General features: G+C 40.1%; 1 protein-coding gene across 2 annotated transcripts in view; it reads right to left on the minus strand.

Moving 5' to 3' along the window:
* AHCTF1 (AT-hook containing transcription factor 1) overlaps nt 1-23,211 on the minus strand; it is a 68,486-nt gene that overhangs the window by 37,027 nt on the left and 8,248 nt on the right. For both annotated transcript variants that reach the window (XM_019500578.2, XM_014600043.3), the window contains exons 3-11: nt 20,603-20,856; nt 15,599-15,779; nt 13,749-13,956; nt 10,432-10,548; nt 8,177-8,261; nt 5,437-5,587; nt 1,893-2,025; nt 1,611-1,792; nt 1,011-1,072 (exon numbers count right to left, since the gene is read on the minus strand). In XM_019500578.2, the coding sequence (XP_019356123.1) occupies nt 1,011-1,072; nt 1,611-1,792; nt 1,893-2,025; nt 5,437-5,587; nt 8,177-8,261; nt 10,432-10,548; nt 13,749-13,956; nt 15,599-15,779; nt 20,603-20,856 (1,373 nt within the window). The remainder of the gene's footprint in view (nt 1-1,010; nt 1,073-1,610; nt 1,793-1,892; nt 2,026-5,436; nt 5,588-8,176; nt 8,262-10,431; nt 10,549-13,748; nt 13,957-15,598; nt 15,780-20,602; nt 20,857-23,211) is intronic.

Below are 23,211 nucleotides of genomic sequence, written 5' to 3' on the forward strand. Positions count from 1 at the left end.
ACCTTGTAACCCAGCCCCGCTGCCAGCCTGGGCTCCACGCCGGCTCCGGACTTACCGGTCGGCAGCAGCAGCTGTAGCCCCCCTGCTTGCCATGCCGGGCAGTGTTGGCTGCTGCTGGCCGCCCGGAGCTCATGTGCTGGGCAGCCTGCAGGCGGTGGTGGCAAATGCTGCCCGGCTCAGCAAGCAGGGGGGCCGCAGCTGCTGTTGCCATGTATAGCCCTGACAGGCGAACCCGGAGCCAGTGTGGGGCCCAGGCTGGCAGCAGGGGTGGGTGTGGGGATGCCTATGTCTGCTTCGGACAGCCCCATGTGGGCTGCGAGTAGCTGCAGCAGGGAGCACCGGCCACGGGGCGGGGAAGCGCCTGCTTTCCTCCGCACCAGGAAGGAGGCTAGGGAAAAGCTAAAGGCGGGGAATAGTGGCCCCACGCCTGCCCCATGGCCAGAACCCCACGCTGCAGCCGCTTAGAGCTCGCATGCGGTGGGTGAGGGGCTGCTTTTCCCCCCTTCATGCTTGGATTTTCCCTGGGACACTTTTCCCCAGGCTCCTCCCCTGCCCGCTGTTTTTGACAGGAACCAAGGGAAGATAAATATTAATTTTCTTAATTTTTTAGGGGCCCCACATTTCCTCCCCAACCTATGTTAAAGTACAGAAAAGAAAATCCATGCTTAAAAGAAACTGAGTGCAAGCCTTTGTAATGAGAATAATAGTACCTTCTCCACAAACTAAAATTCAAAACCAAGGTGCACAATGAATGGCTTTGTCTTTGCCTGTTGAGATATATGAGTCATACACATTAAATATCTATCCCTGTTTCAACAGCAATCAATAGTTTCACACTACTGACTTAAATGGAAACAAGTCATTATCCTTTAACATATGAGAAAATAAATTGTCAGTTTAGATATTTTTAAGCACAAAATGCTTCCCTGCTGATAAATTTAACTCAGTACTTTATGAATGCTGCAAAACTTAATTTTTAGATTATTAATAAAGAAATATATGAAATTTACCTCTTTCTGAAACCCAGTGCAAGTCAGATGAACAACTCCAGAGTTCAATAAACAAGTAGCATCTAAGAAAACAAACCATATTTGGACTAAAATTTTCATTTTTAAGGGTCTATTACAGCAACACAAGGCAACCATTTTCATTAAAAAGTAGTGATAATGTTGGAATGCACTAAATTTAAGCAGGTACCAATGTTTCATCGGTTCTCTTACACGTTTTATTTCAAAATATTCACTTGTGTGTGAGAAATTTATCTAACACATTACTTATGTAGAACAGTTCAGATAGTAAACAAATTAAAGCCATTTCAATTCTATAACCATCATCTATTCAGAGACTGTATTACAAGCAGATTAAAAACCAAAATTCTAACACATCAAATATACGTTTCAACATTAATCATAGATTTTGGAAGTAAAATAGAAGTTTTAATAATTGTTACAAGTTACACGTGGAAAATAAGATGAACAACAAGAAACGGCTAAACAAGGAATACAAGAGGGTCAGGAGAGAGACAGTTTAAGAGAACTCATTTTATAAGATGGTTTAACCTCAACTCTGAAGCTTCCCCTATTAAAAGCTACCTGTGGTGAAATGCATACCAAAATTGTAGGTGCTTGGATTAAAAAACTGCTCAGGTGGTGGGTAAGAAGGAGGAGCTCCACGACTTAAGCTTCGTTCATGTACCAGAAGATCCAAGATGTGGTGTGGAGAAGTCATACTCACAACAGCGTCCAGTGACCATAATGCAAAATAGGGGCAATTATAAAGAAATTCCCCTGGTCTATGAGAAAGTAAATGCATATAGTTAAACTGTAAATTAATGATATACGAACATTTTGAAAGCTATTGAAAAAAAGCCAAACCAACAATGATGGTCTTACCTTAAAGAATCTGGCATCTGAGCATGATACCAACGATTTATGTCAAATATGCCCAAATAAGTAGATGGTTTGCCCTGACCATATGTGTTCACTTGCCAGCTGAAGACTGACACACTGGTATCAGGAGATATCACTGTAATAAAGATAACATGATCCAAGAATGAGTCAGAAAATACTGGTGCACAATACATTTCAGCAAAATTTGTCACGCTGCTCGTTCAACATTCCATTTTTTAAGTGGAAAACACAAAATAAAATAATTTGGCAGAATATCAGATTGTCCTAAAGATATGAAATGATATATCTTCCCATAATCCAGTTTGTTGTTCAAATTACATCAGATTTCAATAAAATCTTACACTAATTTCCCTTTCTTCTATAATTGATTTACTAAGACCTTTAACAATCTGTTAATTGTTATATTAATAAGTCTACCAACTTAACATTCAACATCTTTTCACATTACTGTGCTTTTCATTACTCTTTGAGCACTGTGCAATGCTCATTCACATGTTCTTAGAAAAGCCACTCTCCAGCTGTCTTTAAAAACAAGAAATACAGGAGGGTCAGGAGAGAGAGAGTTTAAGAGAACTCATTTTATAAATAATTACTAGCAAAGTTGGCAGTTCTGCCTATACTTAGACTTGCCTAAAACCCCATTTACAGTCACTTTTCTTGAAATAGCTCATCAGGTGATGTGAACCACTCTGATTCCAAGCAGAAAAGGCAGAGAGAGACTGTCTGCTGCACGAGTAGTCTCTGTGCATGCAGTAAATACGGAAGCAAAAAGAGATGTCCAATTAAAAATGGAGAAAGATAATAAACTAGGTTGATGATAGGTCCAGGGAACAAAGCAGAAAAATTTATAATCACTAGCAGTAGCATAACTAGGGTGAGGTGACTGGGGCAGAAAAAACCCAGATGCTGCCCAACCATGCCAGTGACATGGCAGCAGCCATAAGTGACGCTACCCTCACGTGTTGCAGCTGTCCCAGGCACCTGGCTTTGTGACTCTGATCAATAGAGAATAATCTCTCCTGACCCTGAATAGAACCCAGAATTCCTTTACTCAGCAAATACCTGTGAATCCCCACAAGAAAGCACAAGATCATAGGAAAATAGGGTTGGAAGGGACTTCATAAAGTCATCTAGTCCGGCACCCTGCTCCAGGCAGGAACATTCCTAACTAAACCATCCCAGACACATGTCCGTCTAACCCGCTCTTGAAATGTCCAGAGATGTAGATTCTACAACTTCTCTAGGTAACCTGTTTCAGTGCTTGACTGCCTGCATAATCAGAGAATTCCTCCTCATCTTCAGCCGAAATTTCCTCTGCTACAGCTTGAGGCCAATGCTTCTAGTCCTGTCCTCTACCACCACAAAGAAAAGCCCATCTCCATCCTCTCTCTAACTGCTCTTCAGGTATTTGAAGACTTATCAAATCCCCCATCTCATTTTCTCCATCCAGCATTAAAAGCATCTACCGTGGATCTCTTGCCCCTCTCTGTAACATGCACCATATTTTCTTGCATAGAACATTCCCTGGAATAGTACATCGTTCTGACTGTCAAACAAAGTAAGGAAAATATATTTTTCAATAAGAGATATGGCTGCAAACAACAAGGACAGTCTCATCTTCAGTTTACTCTCCTCCCTTTCCTGCTTAAGCAAAGCTGAAACCCTAGCTGCTCCTGCTAGTTTCCATGGGTGGATATACAACTCTAAAATGAACTAAAGAGTCTTCAGGGCTGTGAAATAGGAGGAAACAGACCAGGAGCAGATAGCAGACAACAAAATTGCCCTAAGAAAGGTTAACTTGATTAGTAGAATATCAAGACCATTAAAAAGGAAATATCATTAACACCTGTGGAATGCAGAAGAATAAGCCATTAAGTCAACTAACTCTCTCAGTTACCTGACTAGGTATGCCACAGCTGTTGCTCTGTGGAGCAGTATTACAGTAAAAGCTTTGTTATCTGGCACCCATGGGGAATGCGGGGTGCCAGATAACAAAATATGCCGGTTATCTGAGAGGCTTGAACAGGCGTCCTTGCCTGTTGGGGCCGCTGCCTTTCCTGCTGTGTCGCCACCCCTTCTGCGGGCCCCACGCAAGCTGCCATGCCCCAGGCCGCGGGGCCTCAGCAGCACAGGCTGCTTTGCCCCAGGCCATGGGGGCTCGGCGAAACCAAAAGTGCCACGGCGGGCACTTCTAGTTTTGCTTTTACCTTACAAGCCGGAATGCCGGTTACTAGAGCATGCTGGCTTGTAAAGCTGCGTTATCTGGCACCTTTACTGTATTTAAACGCTTCAAATCAAAACAGGGTGCTTCTATCCCAAGCAGAAAAATCAGCTTCCCCTCTCAATTTGGGGAAGGGTGTTGTGTGCAAGAAAATATGGTAATAACCTACTGTTACTACTACTCTAGCAGCTCCAAATGACAGGTCTATGCTGTTAATTTTAAATGTTTTCAAATCGTATTGACTACCTATTTTGAGGTCAATAACTAGCACATAATATTCCCCCTACCCCATATTTGTTAAGATACGGGTTAGCACATGCAAAAAGGTATACTGAAAGGACATGAAGGCAGCATAGTCAGGTGCTCACATACCAAGAATTATTAGAATTAAAGTTACTTGTGCAACCTTCATTCAGTCTATGAATATGCTTTATAAACAACTTTTTATATGACCAGATGCTACTTTTTCCATACGATCCTTGCTCAGTGACCCTGCAACATGAATGTCTCTTAATTTAGCTTTTGTATGGGATTTTTATGTAAAAACAGCATTACATTAAAAAAAGCCAAAAAATCTTAAAAGAAAATCTTATAGTCTGCCACATGTAGGCTTTCTAGGAAATGTTATGCAGAAAGAATATTTACGACTTAAAGCGCAATATAAGGACCCAGAATGTGATGCATGCAACTGAAAAAAAGGAGGAGCAATAAAGCTCAGTCTAACTTGGCACTCTATAAAACAAACACAGAACTAAATATATGCAACATACTAAAGAAGGAAGAAATTAGGTAGACAAAGGAATTACAGGGTAGCTTTTGCTGCCCGTCAACAAAATTCACTTCTTGTAGAAATAACATCATCTTCTCTTGCTACTATTACACATTGAAGCAAAATATTTCATACTCCTATTCAAACAAAAGCTTAGCATTTTTCTAGTAAAACTAATATAGAACATGGATTGTGTTCTATTTTTAGATTTGTCTTTAACTTAAAAGATGAGTGAATACTAGCATCTAAACCTTAGTTCAGAAATGCATAACTTCTCAAACATGGACATAACAGTGCAACAGGAAAAACCTGTGAGTGATGTCACTTTTTCAGTGCAATGCAAACATCTACTCTCTGGTCTTTGAATAAAGTAGGCAAGTTAGACTACATAGCCAAGTCAACTTTTAGGATGAGGGTACAGTATTATCCCAGAATGATGCTCATCACCTCTCACATGCTGAAACAAATATTTTTAGGATCCAACAATGAGACAATTTATTTTGGGAAAATTTTGGCTAGCATACAAAAATTCAAACCTTCATTCATGCCATCTTCTCTGTCAACATGGATTCGAAATTTTTCTATGGTCTGACAACTAAGCAATTTGGTATTGCTCGTCTGTCCTCTTAAGGAAAAGACACCACCTGTGAGGTCTAGACTGTACCTTTCTTCACAATACTCCAAGCCCTGAAAGACAAAAAAAAAAAAAAAAAAAATATATATATATATATATATATACACACACACACACACACACACACACACACACACACACACATATTATGCTTAGATATATAGAAGACCACATCTCTTACATGTCACCTAACTAAGAAACCTCAAAATACTTCTTTTAAAAGATTATCTTCAGTTATGTTACAAAAATAAGGATGTGCAATAACCTGGATCTTCAACTGTTTTGTGAGCAAAAAACACTATTTTATTAATGTATACCATTTTCATAATTCCAAAGAATATGCCATTATCTAGTTTTACAATTATTTGCTACTATTTACATTAAATGATTCAAAACAAGCTTTCCCTTTTAATTTATTTTCAAAACATTATGAACTTGAAAAGCAAAATAGAGATTTCTATATTGTCACTCATATACCCACATTTAAAGGCTTTTTAAAAAAAATGCAAAACAAAGATTTTTTTAAAAATCTAAAACAAATGGTAAGTCCTATCACCTTAACCAAATACATTTTGGGCCTGGAGAGATGACGCATTGGTATCAGTGTAGCCTACACTTATTCCACACAACAAAATAAACTACACCAGAACCTAAAGCAGCCAGACACACAGGTATGCTGGAATAGCTGCACCCAGTAGGCAACTATTATAGAGCATCACCACTAGGTGTGGAAGAGCAGAACAACCTGTTGGCCTTTGGCAAATGGCTAACCAAGTTATCCTGCAGATAGATAATACCTATTATTAGTCTAACTGTCAGAGATTTACCCCCATCTTCCAGGGGTAGGTTCTACAATTGATAGGGTGAAAATACCCTGGTTTGCTGGTTTACACATAGCTTGCGTGTTTCCTATCTAGGCCCTTTGTATGGTGTGAACAAAAACATAAGCATAGCATGTACAGAAATGCACAACTGAAAATACATAAACAGTTATGCCAGTCATATAATCAAGGAAGACACCTAAAAGCAAGTAGTACTGCATCTGTAATCATAACAAGATAATCCAGTTTATAACACATGATAATATGCAATTATGAAAAAGGTTTTACTTAGCAAAACTGGGAAGGGGGAATGATCTATTCTTTAGTTAATACTAACATGATTGGTAAGTGAGAATGAAGCTTTTCTGGCAGTAAAGGCCACACATGACAGGAGCAAATAAAGTCAGGATTTAAATTGAAGTGTTTGTATATTTTTCCAAGACAGTCCTACAATGTAACCCTGTATAAATGCAGCACAGGAGTGTAAGAAATGCACCAATTTTAAATTCCAATAAATTAATCTCTCATGTGTACATACTGCTTCCAAAATACAGTAGAGCATCAAGTACCTAAATGAACTAGGACAACTCATTCACAAAAATCAGGTCATTCAGCTTATGAAACATGCATTATGTGAACAATGGCAGATTCTAAAGCATTTTTTCTTAACAGATTCAACTTTTTAAGAAGTATTGATTTCAATTTCTTTTCTCAATTGCTAAAAATTTTTTAGCTCCATTGCTGTCACGTCTACTAAACACCATGCAATACAGCAGCAGTCCTGTGTTCAGGTAACTGAATGATTCAGATAGTGTTTGGATAACTGACCCTCTACTACATTCAGAAAGAACAGTATCAGAATAGAAATGGAGCAAGTAAAAAGGGAATAATTGCTAAAATGTTAGATTGCTGAAGTAATTTTTATGAATACAGTAAACAAGCTCAGACAACACAAAACAGGCTGCTAAGTTATGATATCCACTATGACAGCATCTAACATTGGAATACTTAACACGTTATGTATGACAGATTTGGAGCAACCTACAATGGTTTATGCCTACTATATCTTAACCAGGTCACTGTACCAGGCCATGCAGCATGGCCCTGAAGCCACCAAGTGGTCTCCACATACAGCATAGCTGTTCCAGGACTGTGCTGCTCGCAGCAGTCGCTCTGGGATGTAAGCTACCATGGGTGCTCTATGCGCCCTAGCATGTTGCCTGCAGGTCACTCGAGACCCTTGGGCAGTACTGCAGGGGACAGATGATATAGCTTTACTGGCCAGACCCTTATGATTGACACCCTTGCTTTAAGGGTCAAGAGAAAATGCATACACGCTGAACTACAACTCGGAAAACTAATCATACTTTAGATACATAGGAGAGACCTGTGACCTGTGCCTGAAATTAAAGGGAATCCGTGAAAGACTGTAAAGAAATTTTTCCAAAGGACAGTAACAGTCTTGAACAACTGTTCTGAAAACACCTTCCCTTCTTATATGCATGGCTCCTACTGTTCAGATGAATCAACAATTTTGTTTGTTTATAAGAAGGTTACCTTGAATTATTGTATTCACCATTGATCACAGTTCCCCTAAATAAATAATTGCAAGTGCTGAACCCAACAGGAGTTGAAGGTAAATGCTGTGGTACAAAGGGCCTGACAACATAGTAAGTACCTCTGTCTATAGGCAGCAAAGCTGCAAAACTACCCCAGAGAAAGAAAGACCTGATGGAAGTGCACTCTGATAAACCTGGAGCAGAAGTCATGATTGCAACTAGCCACAACTACACATTGAATAAAACAGTGTTACATATTTACCTCATACATAATTTGTCCGGATGCCAAGCGCTTTCTGTCACCAAAGGCCAGCTGCAGCAGATGTAAACTCACAACATCACCTTCACTAAAAGGAAATTAATGATAAATTTATGTAAAATTTACAAGGTTCACTTTGAATCCATCCAAAACATTTAAGATTATATTGAACACTGTGTTAAAAATCTACCACTAAAAACATTTACAGTTTACATCTAAAAATAATGCTTATCAATCTAGGACAAGTGATCATGGTTGGACAGAAGAGGAGGTAAAGTTGAAGCAAACATCTTTGCTGTGGCATTTATCCCTTACTTGACTGAATTCTGTGACTTCAATTTTAGATCAGCTCCAACAGCTTCCAATGAATTCTTACTGTAACTTTTTCCAGAACCAACATGTATCTATATAGCGCTGCTTGCAATTATTCTTTGCAGTGAAAAGTAGAGATTGGGTCCTCTCAAAATATGACCCAAAATATCTCTAATTAAAACCTAAAATCTAAGAAACTTGCTTTGATTGTATTCTGCTGGCAGAGTATAGGCTTTGAACAATTAATGACACAGTAAGTCAAAAACCCAAGCTTTGGCCCTGGACAGATATAACATTTGAAACGCTTCACACATAACTAGTACTTTAAAGGCATGAGCACTGACATGTGCAGCCCCAAAAAAATCAAATGGGCCAAACAGCAACTATTAGGAAGTACTTCAGTTTGCAGTTTCAGCTTACAGTTACATCTGCAGATTTTGAAGAGGGGTTGCTCAGTCCTCCAGTATCACAGAGTGCTCCACTCTCTGCCCCCACACCCCTTGCCTGCAGGTCACTTGGAACCTGCAGGCAAGGAGTGTGGGAGCAGAGGAGGATGAATGAGGTAAAGAGTGGGGCAGACAGTCATTAGCACTCTCCTGCATGTCCAGTAATCCCCAAGGCTGGAGAGCAGGAAATCCTGCTTAATTCTCTTCCCCCAGTCTCCCAGTTTTAGCAGGAGGCTTGGGGCTCCCAGTCTCAGTGGGTGGACATTTATCTGTTCTTGGTAATCTCTGCAGCTTGAGAGCCATGCAGGGAATTATTCTCTCCCATCCCAGGGATGTAGATAAAAATTCCTTGCACACATGACCAATGAAATTGGAAGATGGAACACCAAGCACGCAGCAAACTATTCATCGGATGTCTGATCTGCTCTCCCTCCACCACAGGGGGGAAAAACTACAGGAACAAGCAACCTCTGTGCCCATGTCTGGAGATCATGCTACTACATGAGATTCATAGATGTTAGGGTTGGAAGGGACCTCAATAGATCATCGAGTCTGACCCCCTGCATAGGCAGGAAAGTGCTGGGTCTAGATGACCCTAGCTAGATGCTTATCTAACCTCCTCCTGAAGACCCCCAGGGTAGGGGAGAGCACCACCTCCCTTGGGAGCCCGTTCCAGACCTTGGCCACTCGAACTGTGAAGAAGTTCTTCCTAATGTCCAGTCTAAATCTGCTCTCTGCTAGCTTGTGGCCATTATTTCTTGTAACCCCCGGGGGCGCCTTGGTGAATAAAAACTCACCAATTCCCTTCTGTGCCCCCGTGATGAACTTATAGGCAGCCACAAGGTCGCCTCTCAACCTTCTCTTGCAATTGAGGGTACAGCATGAACTGTCTGCAACTGAAGTACTTCCTTTTTGAAGTGCTTCACATGTTATGTCTGTCCAGGACCTCTGAGTTTAAGGAAGAATGAAAAGATAAACTGTATAACTTTGCTTAATTTCTGAAGTCTTGAACAAACTGGATATTAAAAACATATAAAAAGAACCACTAGCTCCCAGAACATTCAAATACAACAAACACAATTTTAAGATGGTAATTTAAAAAAAAAAGACAATACCACCTCCCCCCACCCCCACAATTCAAAAGGGAGAATAAGACAAGAAAAAAATGTCTATTATTGGTGTTCAGATCTTCAAATGGGATATATAAGAAGATGAGAAAGGAAGCAACAGATGCTTTTGACAATGAATAGTTTTCCAAGGAAAGTACTTCTGACATTTAAAAACCAGATTAAATAAAGTGTAAAACAATAAAGAAAAAAATAGTAAGGAGATCCTAATGTCTATCATGACCATCATGTACCCAGGATGCCTTATAAGACACCAAGGAAGGCATGTAGATTTACACATGTAACATGTTCAAATATAGATACGCATGTATAAACTCCATCATCACACCTCAACAGATGCAAGAAGTTATTAACAGCTATTTTTCTGAATCACCTTTCTTGTGTGGACTGAACAGCCCATAAGTAACAGCAGTTGCGGGGATCATTTTCAGGTTCTTGAAAAGTAACGGCATACACAGGAATCCTTCCTCCTTCTAACTGAAAGTGATACCTGAACCAGGTGAAAAAAAATTCAGGTGATGACAGCAGTGGTTCCCAAACTGCGGTCCAAAATGCTAGAGCAAGTAAGCAGTTCACAGATCGCACAATGCCCTAGGCCCACAGCCCCTCCGCCGCCCCCCCACTTCAGCTGACACTCTCCTTGCCCTTACAGAATGTGCAATGAAAGGTTAATCAGGCTGCCTGACTACCAACAAGAAGCACTGGGGGCAGACAGTGCTCCTTTAGTCCAAAAAAAAGTGAAGTCAACACCAAATTAGATTGATGTTCCTGAACTGTACCCATATTCCAAGTCATCTAATCTGCACTTCAAAAGCCATAGCATTTTCTCTTGCCAGGACTATTCTATACTTATAAGGCTTCTTCCTAATTTTAAGTAGCTGTCCAGCCAATTCAGGCAACTGAACATGATAGCAAATGAACTTAAATATGAAAAAATGTAATGTTCCTGTATTTACTCAAATCGAAGACAAGGCTCCCCCCTTTCCCCGATTCAATATGGGGAAAAAGAAACCGCATCCTGGAATTAAACACATCTGGGGCAGGTGGTTCCTGTGACTCCAACCGTGGCTTTCTCCAATCCCAGGGAAGATCACACAGTGCAGAGAGCTTCGACACTGACCCAGGGGAGATCATGAGGTGTAAGGGGGAAGGGAGAGCCTGAGTGAGACTGCACACCTGTAGGGAAGCTGCCACTGCCTTGCTGGGTCTGGAGCCACCATGTGCTCCATGACCCAGGCCAGAGCCAGGTAACAGGTGGTACAGTCACTGGGTGGAGGGGAATGGGGGCTACAAGTGTGGAGCAAGCAGAAAGGCAAGAGGCAGGCTTCTTGTTGTTTGGGATTGGGTAAATGCAACATGTATATTTGGACTAGATATACCTATCAACGTACTTCTTCTCTTTATAGTATGTACAGTTAATTTAGCAGCAAACAAGGACAGCTGAAAAGTCTTCTCCATACATGGCAGGGACCAAGTAAGCAAGTAAGATGTTAAACCACCCACAGAAATTTTACTTCCTTCTCCCTCACTATACCATAACTTTTTCCAAAAAATTCTATGAGATTTGTTTAATCTACCTTTGTGAAATGAACATCTTTCCTCAAATTTATGAGTTGAGTTCTAATAAAATTTCTAATCTAACCATTGCATTAGGATGAATGCATATTTTTCCTTTACCATATCTACTTAGAAGGCAAGGTCCATAAGAGATTCAATGCCACAACAACCTCACTTTTAGGTCCTTGTATCTCAGAGTAGAATCTAAAGCCTGAGTTAAAAAATTTAGGTTTCATATCAGTGCATGAGAGAGTCTGGCACCTCAAGGCGGTGGTGCAACACGTATACCGATTAAGGAGCTGCCTACTAGTTATGTCTCTGAAATCCCTCCCCTCTCCAGCATGTAGGAACGTTAAAGTCAGGACTGTTAAGCCGGCACCTCCAAACCTCGGGATCCCAAGCTGAAAATATGGTCTACAGGACAGATGTCTGTAAGTTATCTTTGAAAGAACTAAAATGGCTTCACTCTTACCTTTTATAAAGCCAGAGAAGGTGCCCACTTTATATATAATAGTTAAAGCTAACAGATAGATTCTTTAAGTTTATAACATCTTATAGTACACCACAGATTCATGGCTAGAGTCTCACTCTTGCTCAGGGCCATATGGATAGTCAAACGTGGGATCAGGAAAGAATTTTAATTCTCAAACTGGCCTGCATTCATTTTTCACTGCCATGTAGGTCAGGGCCCTTTTTCAGAGATCTTCTAAGAGTATTAACCAACTATTTCCTTGCTGCAGTAGCAAGGCAGCAGGGATCTCATCCCCCTTTTCATTTATGGCATATTACAGGGTCGTGTTGGTATTTTTAATTTTATGTCTGGTAGATGCATGAGAATGACTGAAGTGGCAATTTTGCCAATTATTTAGGTAAATGACTGTCTACAAATACAGAGGTCATTGTTATCATTCATTTCCACCCCCATCTGCTTAAAATTTGCTTTTTTATGGAGCATGGGGCCCATAAGAAGATACCAGGTCCTAATCAATACCTAGAAGTATTATTTATTTCTACATTAAGGGATTTAAATGAAAGAATTATGTCTTTTCAGTTGTTTTAGTGTTACCATTGTTTATTAGTGGCTCCAAAATATGCACACTTGTCGTGACGAACAATACCTGTGCTTAAATTAATTCCACTGATTCATGTAAAAAACCTTGAAGTGGTACTGTATTTTAATAGTATATTCCAAAGTGTTTGCACTCCCTCTCCCATCTTTCTATGGCCCTCAAGTCTGCATTCTCTGAGCCACTCCAAGTATTTTGCAAACACAAGGAATTTCATTTTGTATCAACCAACTCGTTTATTTTTTTAAATACAATTACCAATATAATTAACAGTAGAAGGTATAAGTGATGTTAGTCAATCATTATACAAACCAACAACTGGAGAAGTAATAGACTTTTCTATACTATATCTATAGGAGAATGTGATGTAAAATTATCTATAAAACCAGAACTCTGGACCACTATACAAGTGTCCAGTTCATAGTTGCCTCTCTTTACCCTACACTAATGGCAAATGACAATACAGAAGAAATCAGAGATCAGGGCCAAAGGAAAGTCTTCAATCTTAGTCACCACTGGAGTGTGTGGAAAATTATTTCTAAAGACAAAAGCCTGATGATGGATATTTTTTTAATCTGTCCTGCTAGTCTCATCTCAGACCTTAAGAGATATTGCTATGAAAGTCAAGTAAATCAACAGAATTGCTCTGCAAGCCTGGTGTACCTTACTGCAAGAAGGTTTTTTTAGGTTAAAAAATTAAAATTAGAAATGACGTACTTCCACAATTCATTAAATACCATTAAAACATGTAAGTAGTTCACTTTAGTTTTCCATAAACCAGTGTTCTCTCACATTAAAAGATATCTACAGGTCTGTCACCAAGACACTTCAATATGCAGATGTAGTAGGCAAGGTAACCAATTTAAAAAGCAGCCACATAAAAGCAAGAAGTCAATTCAAATCACACATCACTAAAAATCTTACTTTAGAATAAGATTTTTCCAAGTGAATACTGTATTCAAGGACTTGAACAAATGGCTTTTTCTAGTTACATTTTACTTGGTCATGTGAAATAACTTAGCTCCCCCACCTACCCCACGACAGACAAAAACAAAGGCATACTTACTCTTTCTTCAAGGTTTTCATATTCCACAGTGAAAGATAGCCATCTGAGAAACCCACAACCAGCTGGTTGCTCCTACTTATGTAACACAGGGTGGATACTGCTGTGCCTGATGGGTTCAACAGCTGGAAACAAAGATGTCTCCCTTCTCTCATCACAGCTTCTCTTATTTGTGGGATTTCAGCAGGGATCCCAGTGATCACTTCTAGGTCTACAAACACCCACACAATAATATGCATTATAAAAAGTTACAGCACTCTGCTTCTTCAAGATAGGAGTTTACCTTTATGCCAATGTATTATCCGGTTTCATTGCCCTCATCAAACCTCCAATGTCTTCAATGCTTTCAATCAGCATATATACTGTGCATTTAATTTTAAGAAAAAAGGAACTGCCAAACTGGATTAGACAAACAGTTGATTTAGGTCAGTATTAGTCTCATACATCACAGGAAAATACAAGAATTCCCATGATGGACATTTGTGAGATGATGCGTCTATAAGGAAAGTTTCTACTTAGGCCCTGTCAGCCAGTAGTTTGCTAAGGTCCCAAAACACGAAGATTTATTTATATCCTTTAGGCCAGAGGTTCCCAACCACTGGGCAGTGGCCCGGTACTTGGCTGTGAAGTGTTGGCTGCCAGGTTGTGGCACGAACCCCCTGCTCGGACCGCCGTCCGCCTAGGTAAGCAGCTTCCACCGCTGGCAGTGATATGCAGGATTAAAGCTGGGGGGGCGAGGCAGCCCCAAGACGGAGGCAGGCAGCTCTGTTTGCCCTGTCTCGCTCCTGTGCCAGTCCACAGGGAAAACAAAGGTTGGGAACCACTGCTTTAGGCTAACTGCTGAAAACAACAAATCGCCAAGAAGCTACTTTGAGCGCCATCATCAAAAAGACAGTGGATACACACAAACTTATGGAGATGCAAAAATCATTAGTACAGCCTTACTGTTTAAGCTTTATTTATTTAAAGAAAAAAAGCTCCTCTTCTTGGCTCCAGGTCTCTCTCTAGAATCATATTCTTTTTACCAAAAAGCCTTATAAAAATGGCTACCTAGTTTCATTTGTAAATTCTGATTTTGGTATTTTAGGGTCTACTTCCTTTGATATCAACAGCAAAACTCCCACCAAGCTCAATGGTACAGATTTCAGCTTCTTAAAATGATATACTAATCTAAATTTTTTAATAAAATTTTGGTTTTAGCAACCAAAATATGAGATCACACCCACTCCAGCTCAGGTGTATGTGGTGTCAGGAAGATATTTGTTTCTGTCAACAGGTGCTTTTTTTTTTTTTTTATATATATACACACAGTGTACTCCATTTAAGTGCACAGCCTCATGACTGAAAAAAAGCTACCTACTTACGTGGAGTATGCATTGATCCAAACTTAATATAAACAATCAATACTTGACTACATGGTGCTGTCAGTGCTGCAGTATTAACAACCCTGAAACAGTCTAGGCTCTTCTCATTTTCAAGCCTTCTGATAGCAGTCCCCATAATAACTATTAGAAACCTTAGATTGCTAATAATCACGGCACTGACACAACTGTATGTCCAGGGTGGCCTACTTGTGGCACACATGCCACAAGTGCCACTGGCAGTCTCTGTGTGGCACACAGCAGACCAGGGAGGGGACAGGAAGCAGTTAAAGGGAGATTTTCTACAAAATAGACAGTTACAGTTAATATGCAGTTAACCAGAATACAAATTTAGTTATAAATTTGACAGTGCAGTTGAAAGATACTCTGCACATAGGCAGAATACACTGTATTACATTTAAAATGGTGAGCATTTAATCAGTGAGAAAACTTTATTTTATTTTTCAACAAGGAAATTTAAAATAAGTTTACCTGATGCTTCTACTTCATTCTGACTACATGACAAATCATCCAGACAAAGATCCACCAGAAGGATATGTCCAACATCCGTTACCACGGCTGCCACACCAAAAAGCCATCGTAGACTCTGGTGCAAATGCTGGGTGCTCACACTGGCTCCTCCGTGATTTATTATGGGTTCTATAGCAGTTACCTAGTAGAAAACTGTGCATTAATGTTTAAGCCATTTGACAAGCTAAAGTCTTTCAATAAAAGACATTAAATTTAGCATACTAGGAATACCATTCTGTACTTAGGTTATTTAAAATTTGATGGCAAAATGTTTTCTTAGACTGTTTTAATAAAACTGATACCCGAGACTGGAGGCAGGACCAAGCATCTTCACAGCTACAAAATCCACTACTGAAGTTATCACTGCTCTCAGTCACATAAATGCTAACCCAGGTAATCTGACCTCTATCTTCTTTTCCCCTCAAAGTTATTTGCCCCTTGTTACTCAAGGGATTACCAAAAAAAAAATTAAAGTTAATTCAGATTCTTGCTAATGGAGTACTAGCAGCTGCACTTAAGAGCGCAGAAGTACAGCAAGCATCTCAGTGTATAACAACTTCCTTTAAATTCCGGTTTTGGTTTCTTTTTATTTATGTAGGTTTTTCCCTTAGTTAATGGCTACAAGCAGAAACCTTTTTTACTTTAATACATAGCCTTGCAAGAGCTGTCTTGGCTCTTAAGGCTTTATTGTTCTATAGGGGAAACTGAAAGGGCATTTCTCTCATTGCAGCATGGCCTGGTTTTCATATTTCTCAGTCACTGCCAACTCAGATTCTGGGACCATGCAGACAAAATGAAGTTTCCTCAGTTCACTGAATGTGAATGCTGTTCTTTTCTTTTGCCACCATTCAAATAAGAAAAATTTTCAAAAACGTTGTTTAATACTCTCTCAAATCAACTATTTAAGAGTATTAAACATGTATGCCAGTAAAAAATAAAAAACAAATTAATGCAAACAGCATTTCAATTGTTTAATGCAATGTGTATACACCATGATAAATTATGATGTTTCCCTATAAAAACTGAAAAATAAATATACTTGCTTCTTTTTTTTAACCCACTCTTTTGGAACAGTTAATTCTATGTATGGCCAACATATGCAGACATCATGTATTCTTCTCCTATAGCAAAGTCTTCACGCATTAACATTTTGGTATCTTGAGCTAAAAATCTTAAGGCAGTGTGAAATGGCATACTCTAATTGACTGCACCAGATATATAACTGGACACCTGAAATTGAACACCTAATCCATAATTTCAAGACTCCACTATAATATTAAAAAATTCACAGGAAATTAATTTCTGAAAACAAGAACTAAAAATGAATCCAACCATTATGTAAGGAAATGTAACATGATTTAATGCTTGGTATTACAACATACAAACTTCCCACGGTAGAACTACAAGGGCAATGAAACTACTTCTATACCCAAGTAACAATATTCACAGCAAAATGAAGGCGGACTAAATAATAATAAAAAAACAAAAGAAAAACAAAACCAACAACAACAACAAAAAATCAGTCTGGACAAAAAATTTATATTTGCTTTGCCAAGTCACTCATCACAATTTAAAACATTCCAGTCCTATTCAGGGCCTGCTTCTAGTTCTTCCTAATTTAATCTGACATGCCTGAAAGCTTTAAAGGATAGCAGAACAAAACCCATAAGTTAAACATGTTTGCAAAAGTTAAGTCTTCCTTAGATGTGCAGAAAATCGCTCCCATAAGGTGTTATTTCTCTCTGACACTGGGGTATCAATAGTCAGGTAAGCCTGACTTTGCTCCAATGTTTTCTGAACATTAACCAAAAACTATCATCTCCCATAAATCTTTAGTCTCACAATACCACTTTTTACACCAAAAAACCCTCTATAACATGATCAGTACACCCCCACTTTGTTTTCTTTCAGATCCTTTTTGATGGCTTATCACTAGCATGATACTTAGAACCCCGTACATGTTGAAGTTTAGGCAAACAAGATGCATGACCCTCTCTCAACCGCTTATCCTTACTGACTTTACCATCCCTCGGCCTATTCTTCACCCCAATTTTAAATGCAATATGTAACAAAACCATGTCAATTCTTCACCATATTAATTTACTTATTATATAGCATACTCAAAACAATCAAAGGGTAGGGGAATTCTTAGACCAGAGGTCGAACTCACCTTCCACCCTGGCTCCTTATAGTCCAGATCCAGTCTGGGGCACACGACAACAGTGAAAGCTTCAGTTCCAGCATGGGGCCCACAGCACACCTATAGCTCCTGCTGCATGTCCTGTGACAGAACCAGAGAGCTACACGGCTTGTGCCACAGCAGCAGCTCTAACTCCAGCACAAGGCACACAGCAGCAACAGCTCTAGCATGGGGCAGTGATGGGGCTGGTGGTCAAGGAGTTGGGACAGTGGTGGTGAAGTGGCTGGAGAGTGACCAGGGTTGTATTGGGCCTCACTCCCCCTTCCTGCTGCCATTTACCACATCCACTGTGGTGCCAAGCATTCTGGATTCTGTGGTAGGCCTTCCCCCACAGCTTCCAGTGGCCCGTCAGTAACCCAGCAGGCTGGACAGAACATTCCACAGGCCAGATATGGCTTGCAGGCTATATATTTAATAATCCTGTCTTAGATCAAGCTTTTAAAGGGAGGGAAGGTTTCTTGCATTTGCTCTATTGTGTGAGGAGCAATCAATCCAAGTGGCACTTATGGGTACTACTATAATATAAATCTTTACCACCACTAATTATGAAAAAAGGTGGAAAGGAGGGAAAAGAGAGGACAGAGAGTGAGAGAAGTCTCCAAAAGCTGGTAACGGAGAGGAGTCATTGTGGGGGGGGGGGGAAAAAAAGGCAAAACGGATAACACTGCTAGCAATTCTCGACACCTCAATGCTAGCAATTCTTGACACCTCAATTAGTTAAATGAGGTCCTTGCCTATATTAAGAAAAGCTGTATAACAATAATTACCTTGCTTTAGTGTAAGGGTTTGCATAAACATTACACTTGGTTACACCACAGAACATTTTCTGAATACAGACAAGGCTAAGTTAAAACATGACCAACAAAACTACCAGTGCAAAGAATGGTCACTTATATGCCAAGAGAGCTCCCCGCACTCTCTTCTACACTCTGAAAAAAGGTGGAATGCTTTATATAAAATTGAGGTTGTGTATTAAGCATTCATGTGTAGCAGGGGAAAATTTCCACCACTAGAAAGGACTCCAGGGGAGGAAGAAGTAGAAACATTCAGCTTGCAACTGTCCCCTCTCCTCTGCTCTTTGCACCTTCTTTCCTAAGACCACAGTGATCCCGGTCTGGGGAAAACATGGGGAGCAAGTTTGTGGCACTGTTTGGCCCGCTCAACTGCCAGGACCAGGAGCTGAGCAGCTGAAACAAAGCCCGTAACTGCTTCTCATGCTGGGGACTCTAGTGCGAGAAGCGGGCAGTGGGCTTGCGGTTTACAGGAGGAATGAGAGCTATGCCTTCTCCAGGTTGGGGTAACCTGCTTCTGGGAAGGAATGCGAGGCTTCCCTCATGGCTCAAACCCTCCTGGTCCCTGGGAGGAGTTAGGTTATTTTTCTCGCAAAACCGCCACTTTTAATTCAGGAGAATCAGTGTGAACATTTGTACACTTGTAGTTCCTACCAGGAGAAGGTGACTCTCCTGGCAGATGCATAATGCTCGAATTAACTGACACATTCTTAAACTTTAACAGAATGCAGAATAGATCATAACTCTGTAAATCACCAGTAAATGGTCTGTGGGCCACAAACACAAATCTGATACCCTCTAATTAACTCCACCCACTTTCTATTGTCCATCCTACAGGGTAGGCAATCTTGGAACTGACACTGATAGTGAGTTATCAGGAGGAAAGATTTTGAAGAAGAGACAGATGTCTATTTCCATCTCAGTGCCTTATCACACATTGAAAGATGCCAGAGACTATTGTAATACAGGACCCCTGGTTCCAAAATCGTGATTGGTACAGATTCTATATATGATAGCTTTCTACAGAAAATGTTGACTGAAGACCAAAAGCCCAGAAAACTATTTGAGACAGTCAGGTAGCTTGAAACAAAGACTTAACATAAGATCCCAAATGCAAATCATTTTACTTAAAAGGATGTAATTTCTGGTGTTCATCCTGTAAGCAGAAAACATGGACTTAGATTTCCAAGCCACTTCATATCTTTAGATATGAAGAGAACTAACTTGCTCATACATCTTGCCACATCCCTATTCAACATAGGGGTTTAAACCTATAGTCTCCTTCTAGCCAGGTTGATGTTTTAAGGAATGTAGATTTGATTTGCAGAAGCTCTGGAGGCTAGGATCCAGAATGACCTTAAAATACTGGAGAAATGGTCCACAGTCAGTCAAATGAAATTTAACAAGGACATGTGAAGAGTCTTGCACTTAGGACAAAACAATTGCATGCACAAACAGACTAGGAATGATCGGCTATATTACAGTACTACACAGAAGGACCTGGGGGGGGTACAGTGGACCATCAGCTAAATATGGGCCAGCAATGTGCTCTTGCTGCAAAATAAGCCAACAGCATATTGGGTTGAATCAACATGAGTGTCACTTGCAAAATCAAGGTAAGTGATGTTTTTAGGTCTACTTAGCATTGTTGAGGCCTCACCTGGAGTACTTTTGGGTACTCCACGCTTCTAGGACGTGGACAGATTGGAAAGGGTCCAGCACACGAACAAAAACGGATTAGGGGCCTGAAAGGCTAGCCACCCGACTTGTGGCATACGTACCACAGGATGGCTACCCCTGTTCTACTGTACAAGCAAAAAACTTATTTTACTCAGTGTCAATGAAGAGCTCTTTTAAACCTTCCAATACAAGCTTTGGTGTCAAGAAACAGTCAACTACACATTGAACATAAGGATAATATTCAAATTCCATAGTACAATAAAAGCTCTCTCAAAGCAATTTAAAGATACATACCCTTCCTGGAAGAACAACTGCTTTAACCACTCTTGATATTCCCAGGTCATACAGGCAAAGAACACTACCTTCTGCTTCTTCCAGTCCAACTAACAGTCCAATTCTTTTTTGCCAGGAAAACTCCTTTACCACAAGAACAGTAGGAGGGCGCTCATTTACTCCACTGAAACGATATGCAGATAGTCGCTCTCCTGTAACAGAGTTTACTACTTCCAGTTGAGGACCACATGTCAGATAAGCCAGTCCATTCCTCCCTAAGAGGAAAAGAAAAGCATGTGTAAGAATAAAGATAAACTGGAAAGATTAATTTGGAACTGTAAGCTATTAGAACATGAAGTGAAGACATGTCCTCCCCAAAATAGCTACATAGAAATGTACATACTTGCAGTGATTAATGCTCGAGTTGGAGATTCTTTTTGAATGTACTTGCTTGTGTACACATACTAAAAATTAACTTATACTTCAATACAAAAACCAAGAAAGCAACAGAGTCCACATTAGACTACATAAATGAAGTAAAAAGCATTAAAATAGTTGCATTTTAGGAAAACTGCCCTGAGCTTGGAAGAAATATTGGTAACCTGAAGGGGATGGGCCTATTTAAATAGTTAATGATTTTAAATCACTTTGATTTAAAGCAGCATGCAAAAAAATCACTATCTAAACAAGGATTTTAATCCTGTTTTATATTTGTACTTTTTTTTTTTCCAGTTGTTTTCCTAAAGAAAGGTTTTATTAACACTGGTTGAAATTAAACAGGTTTGCAGACTGGCTGGACAGCAGCTCTGCTGAAAAGGACCTGGGGGTTACAGCGGACAATACGCTGAATAGTAGCGAGTAGCGTGCCCTTGTTGCCAAGAAGGCAACGACATAATGGGCTGCATTGGTACAAGTGTTGCCAGTAGATCAAGGGAAGTGATTATTCCCCTCTGTTCATAGTTGGTATTCAGCATTGGTAAGGCCACATCCGGAGTACTGTGTTGTTTTGGGCCCCCAACTACAGAAAGAATATGGACAAATAGCAAAAAGTCCCGCAGAGGGCAACAAAAATGGTGAGGGGGCTGGAGGACATGACTTCTGAGGAAAGACTGAGGGAACCAGACTTATTTACTCTAGAGAAGACTGAGAGGGGTTTAATAGAAGCCTTTAACTACCTGAAAGGGGGGTTTGAAAGAGGATGGAGCTAGACTCTTCTCAGCGGTGGCAAATGACAGAACAAGGAACAAGGGGCTCAAGTTCCAGGAAGGGAAGTTTAAGTTGATATTAAGAAGAATTTGCTCACTAAGAGGGTAATAAAACACTGGAACAGGTTACCCAGAGAGGTGGTATAAGAAGTTCATCCTTGGAGGTTTTCAGAACCCAGCTAAGACAAAGGTTTGGCTGCGATGATCTAGTCGTGAATGGTCCTGCTTTGAGCAGGGGTTGAACTAGATGACCTCCTGAGGTCCCTTCCAACCCTAACTTTCTAAGAATAAGAAAGTTCAATATTACAGAATCATAAACAAATATAGCCTTACATTAAATTTAATATTTTTGTCAACCAGAAGGATTTTATATCCACTTGTATGAACAATTATATACCTTACCATGTGTCACAGATCCACAGGCAGAAATGCTGTATAGGATTCTTGCTCTAAAGGCTGAAGATAGGCTAGCGGGGAGGCTGTGTAGAATGTAGGCAGTGACAATTATGCCGGGGAGGGGCTCCTGGTGAGGAGAGTGGAAGGGAAATCCCCAGTTGAGGGAGCTAGCTGTGAGGGAGGGGAGGCTGACCCTGACCCCAGATTTTCACAGGCATGTTACAAAGGGCTAGGTAGTCAGAATGTAGGGTAAAGACTTGGTCAATTTCATTTTACCTTGCTCTGTTGTCATAGAATCATGGAAAGTTAGGGTTGGAAGGGACCTCAGAGTATTTGATCACTTTTTCTTCTTTTATACCATTTGTTGTTCTGTATAATAAACCCTTTGGTTTTTCCTGTTACCTCTTACCTCGGGCACTTCGGGAGAGTAAATCAATAACCTGGGCACACCCATTCAAATTAGGAGACCAATAAGCTTAAATAAAGCCAGGGTGCATCTCTCAGAGCACCCCAATACGAGATGGTTTTGGCTCCCCTTAACAATTAATGAAGATTTAGCATATTTTTTATTTAACTACATAAAACTCAAATGTGCTAAATACATAAAAAGTCAGCAAAACATGTTCTGTGTTTATAATTGATAGATTACACAAACAAAGCAACAATTGATTATTTCTTGTCACAACGGGCCAGATTTTCAAAGGTCTTAATATGTGTCTGAAGATGCAGATAGGTGTCTAGTCAGATTCTGAAAGAAAGGTTTAGGTAATTCAGCTTGCCTAAAAACTTCCAAGAAAAGCCAATCTGCATCTTTAGGTACCTATTAATAACTCTACTCATCATGCAGGGATCCGGGTTTTCCGTTTCCCACAGAAAACCAGAAAACCACGGATTTCCCCTTTTTATCAGAGAAAACGCGGATTTCTCCCTTTAGCAGAGAAACCGGCGGACTCCCTGCTTTTGCAAACATATATGCAGACTGGTTGAGCTCCAGCCTGCAAAAGCTGTTTGCAAACAGGGCAGGAAACC

Source organism: Alligator mississippiensis, chromosome 1, assembly GCF_030867095.1.
Source record: "Alligator mississippiensis isolate rAllMis1 chromosome 1, rAllMis1, whole genome shotgun sequence".
Classification (NCBI taxonomy): Eukaryota; Metazoa; Chordata; order Crocodylia; family Alligatoridae; genus Alligator; species Alligator mississippiensis.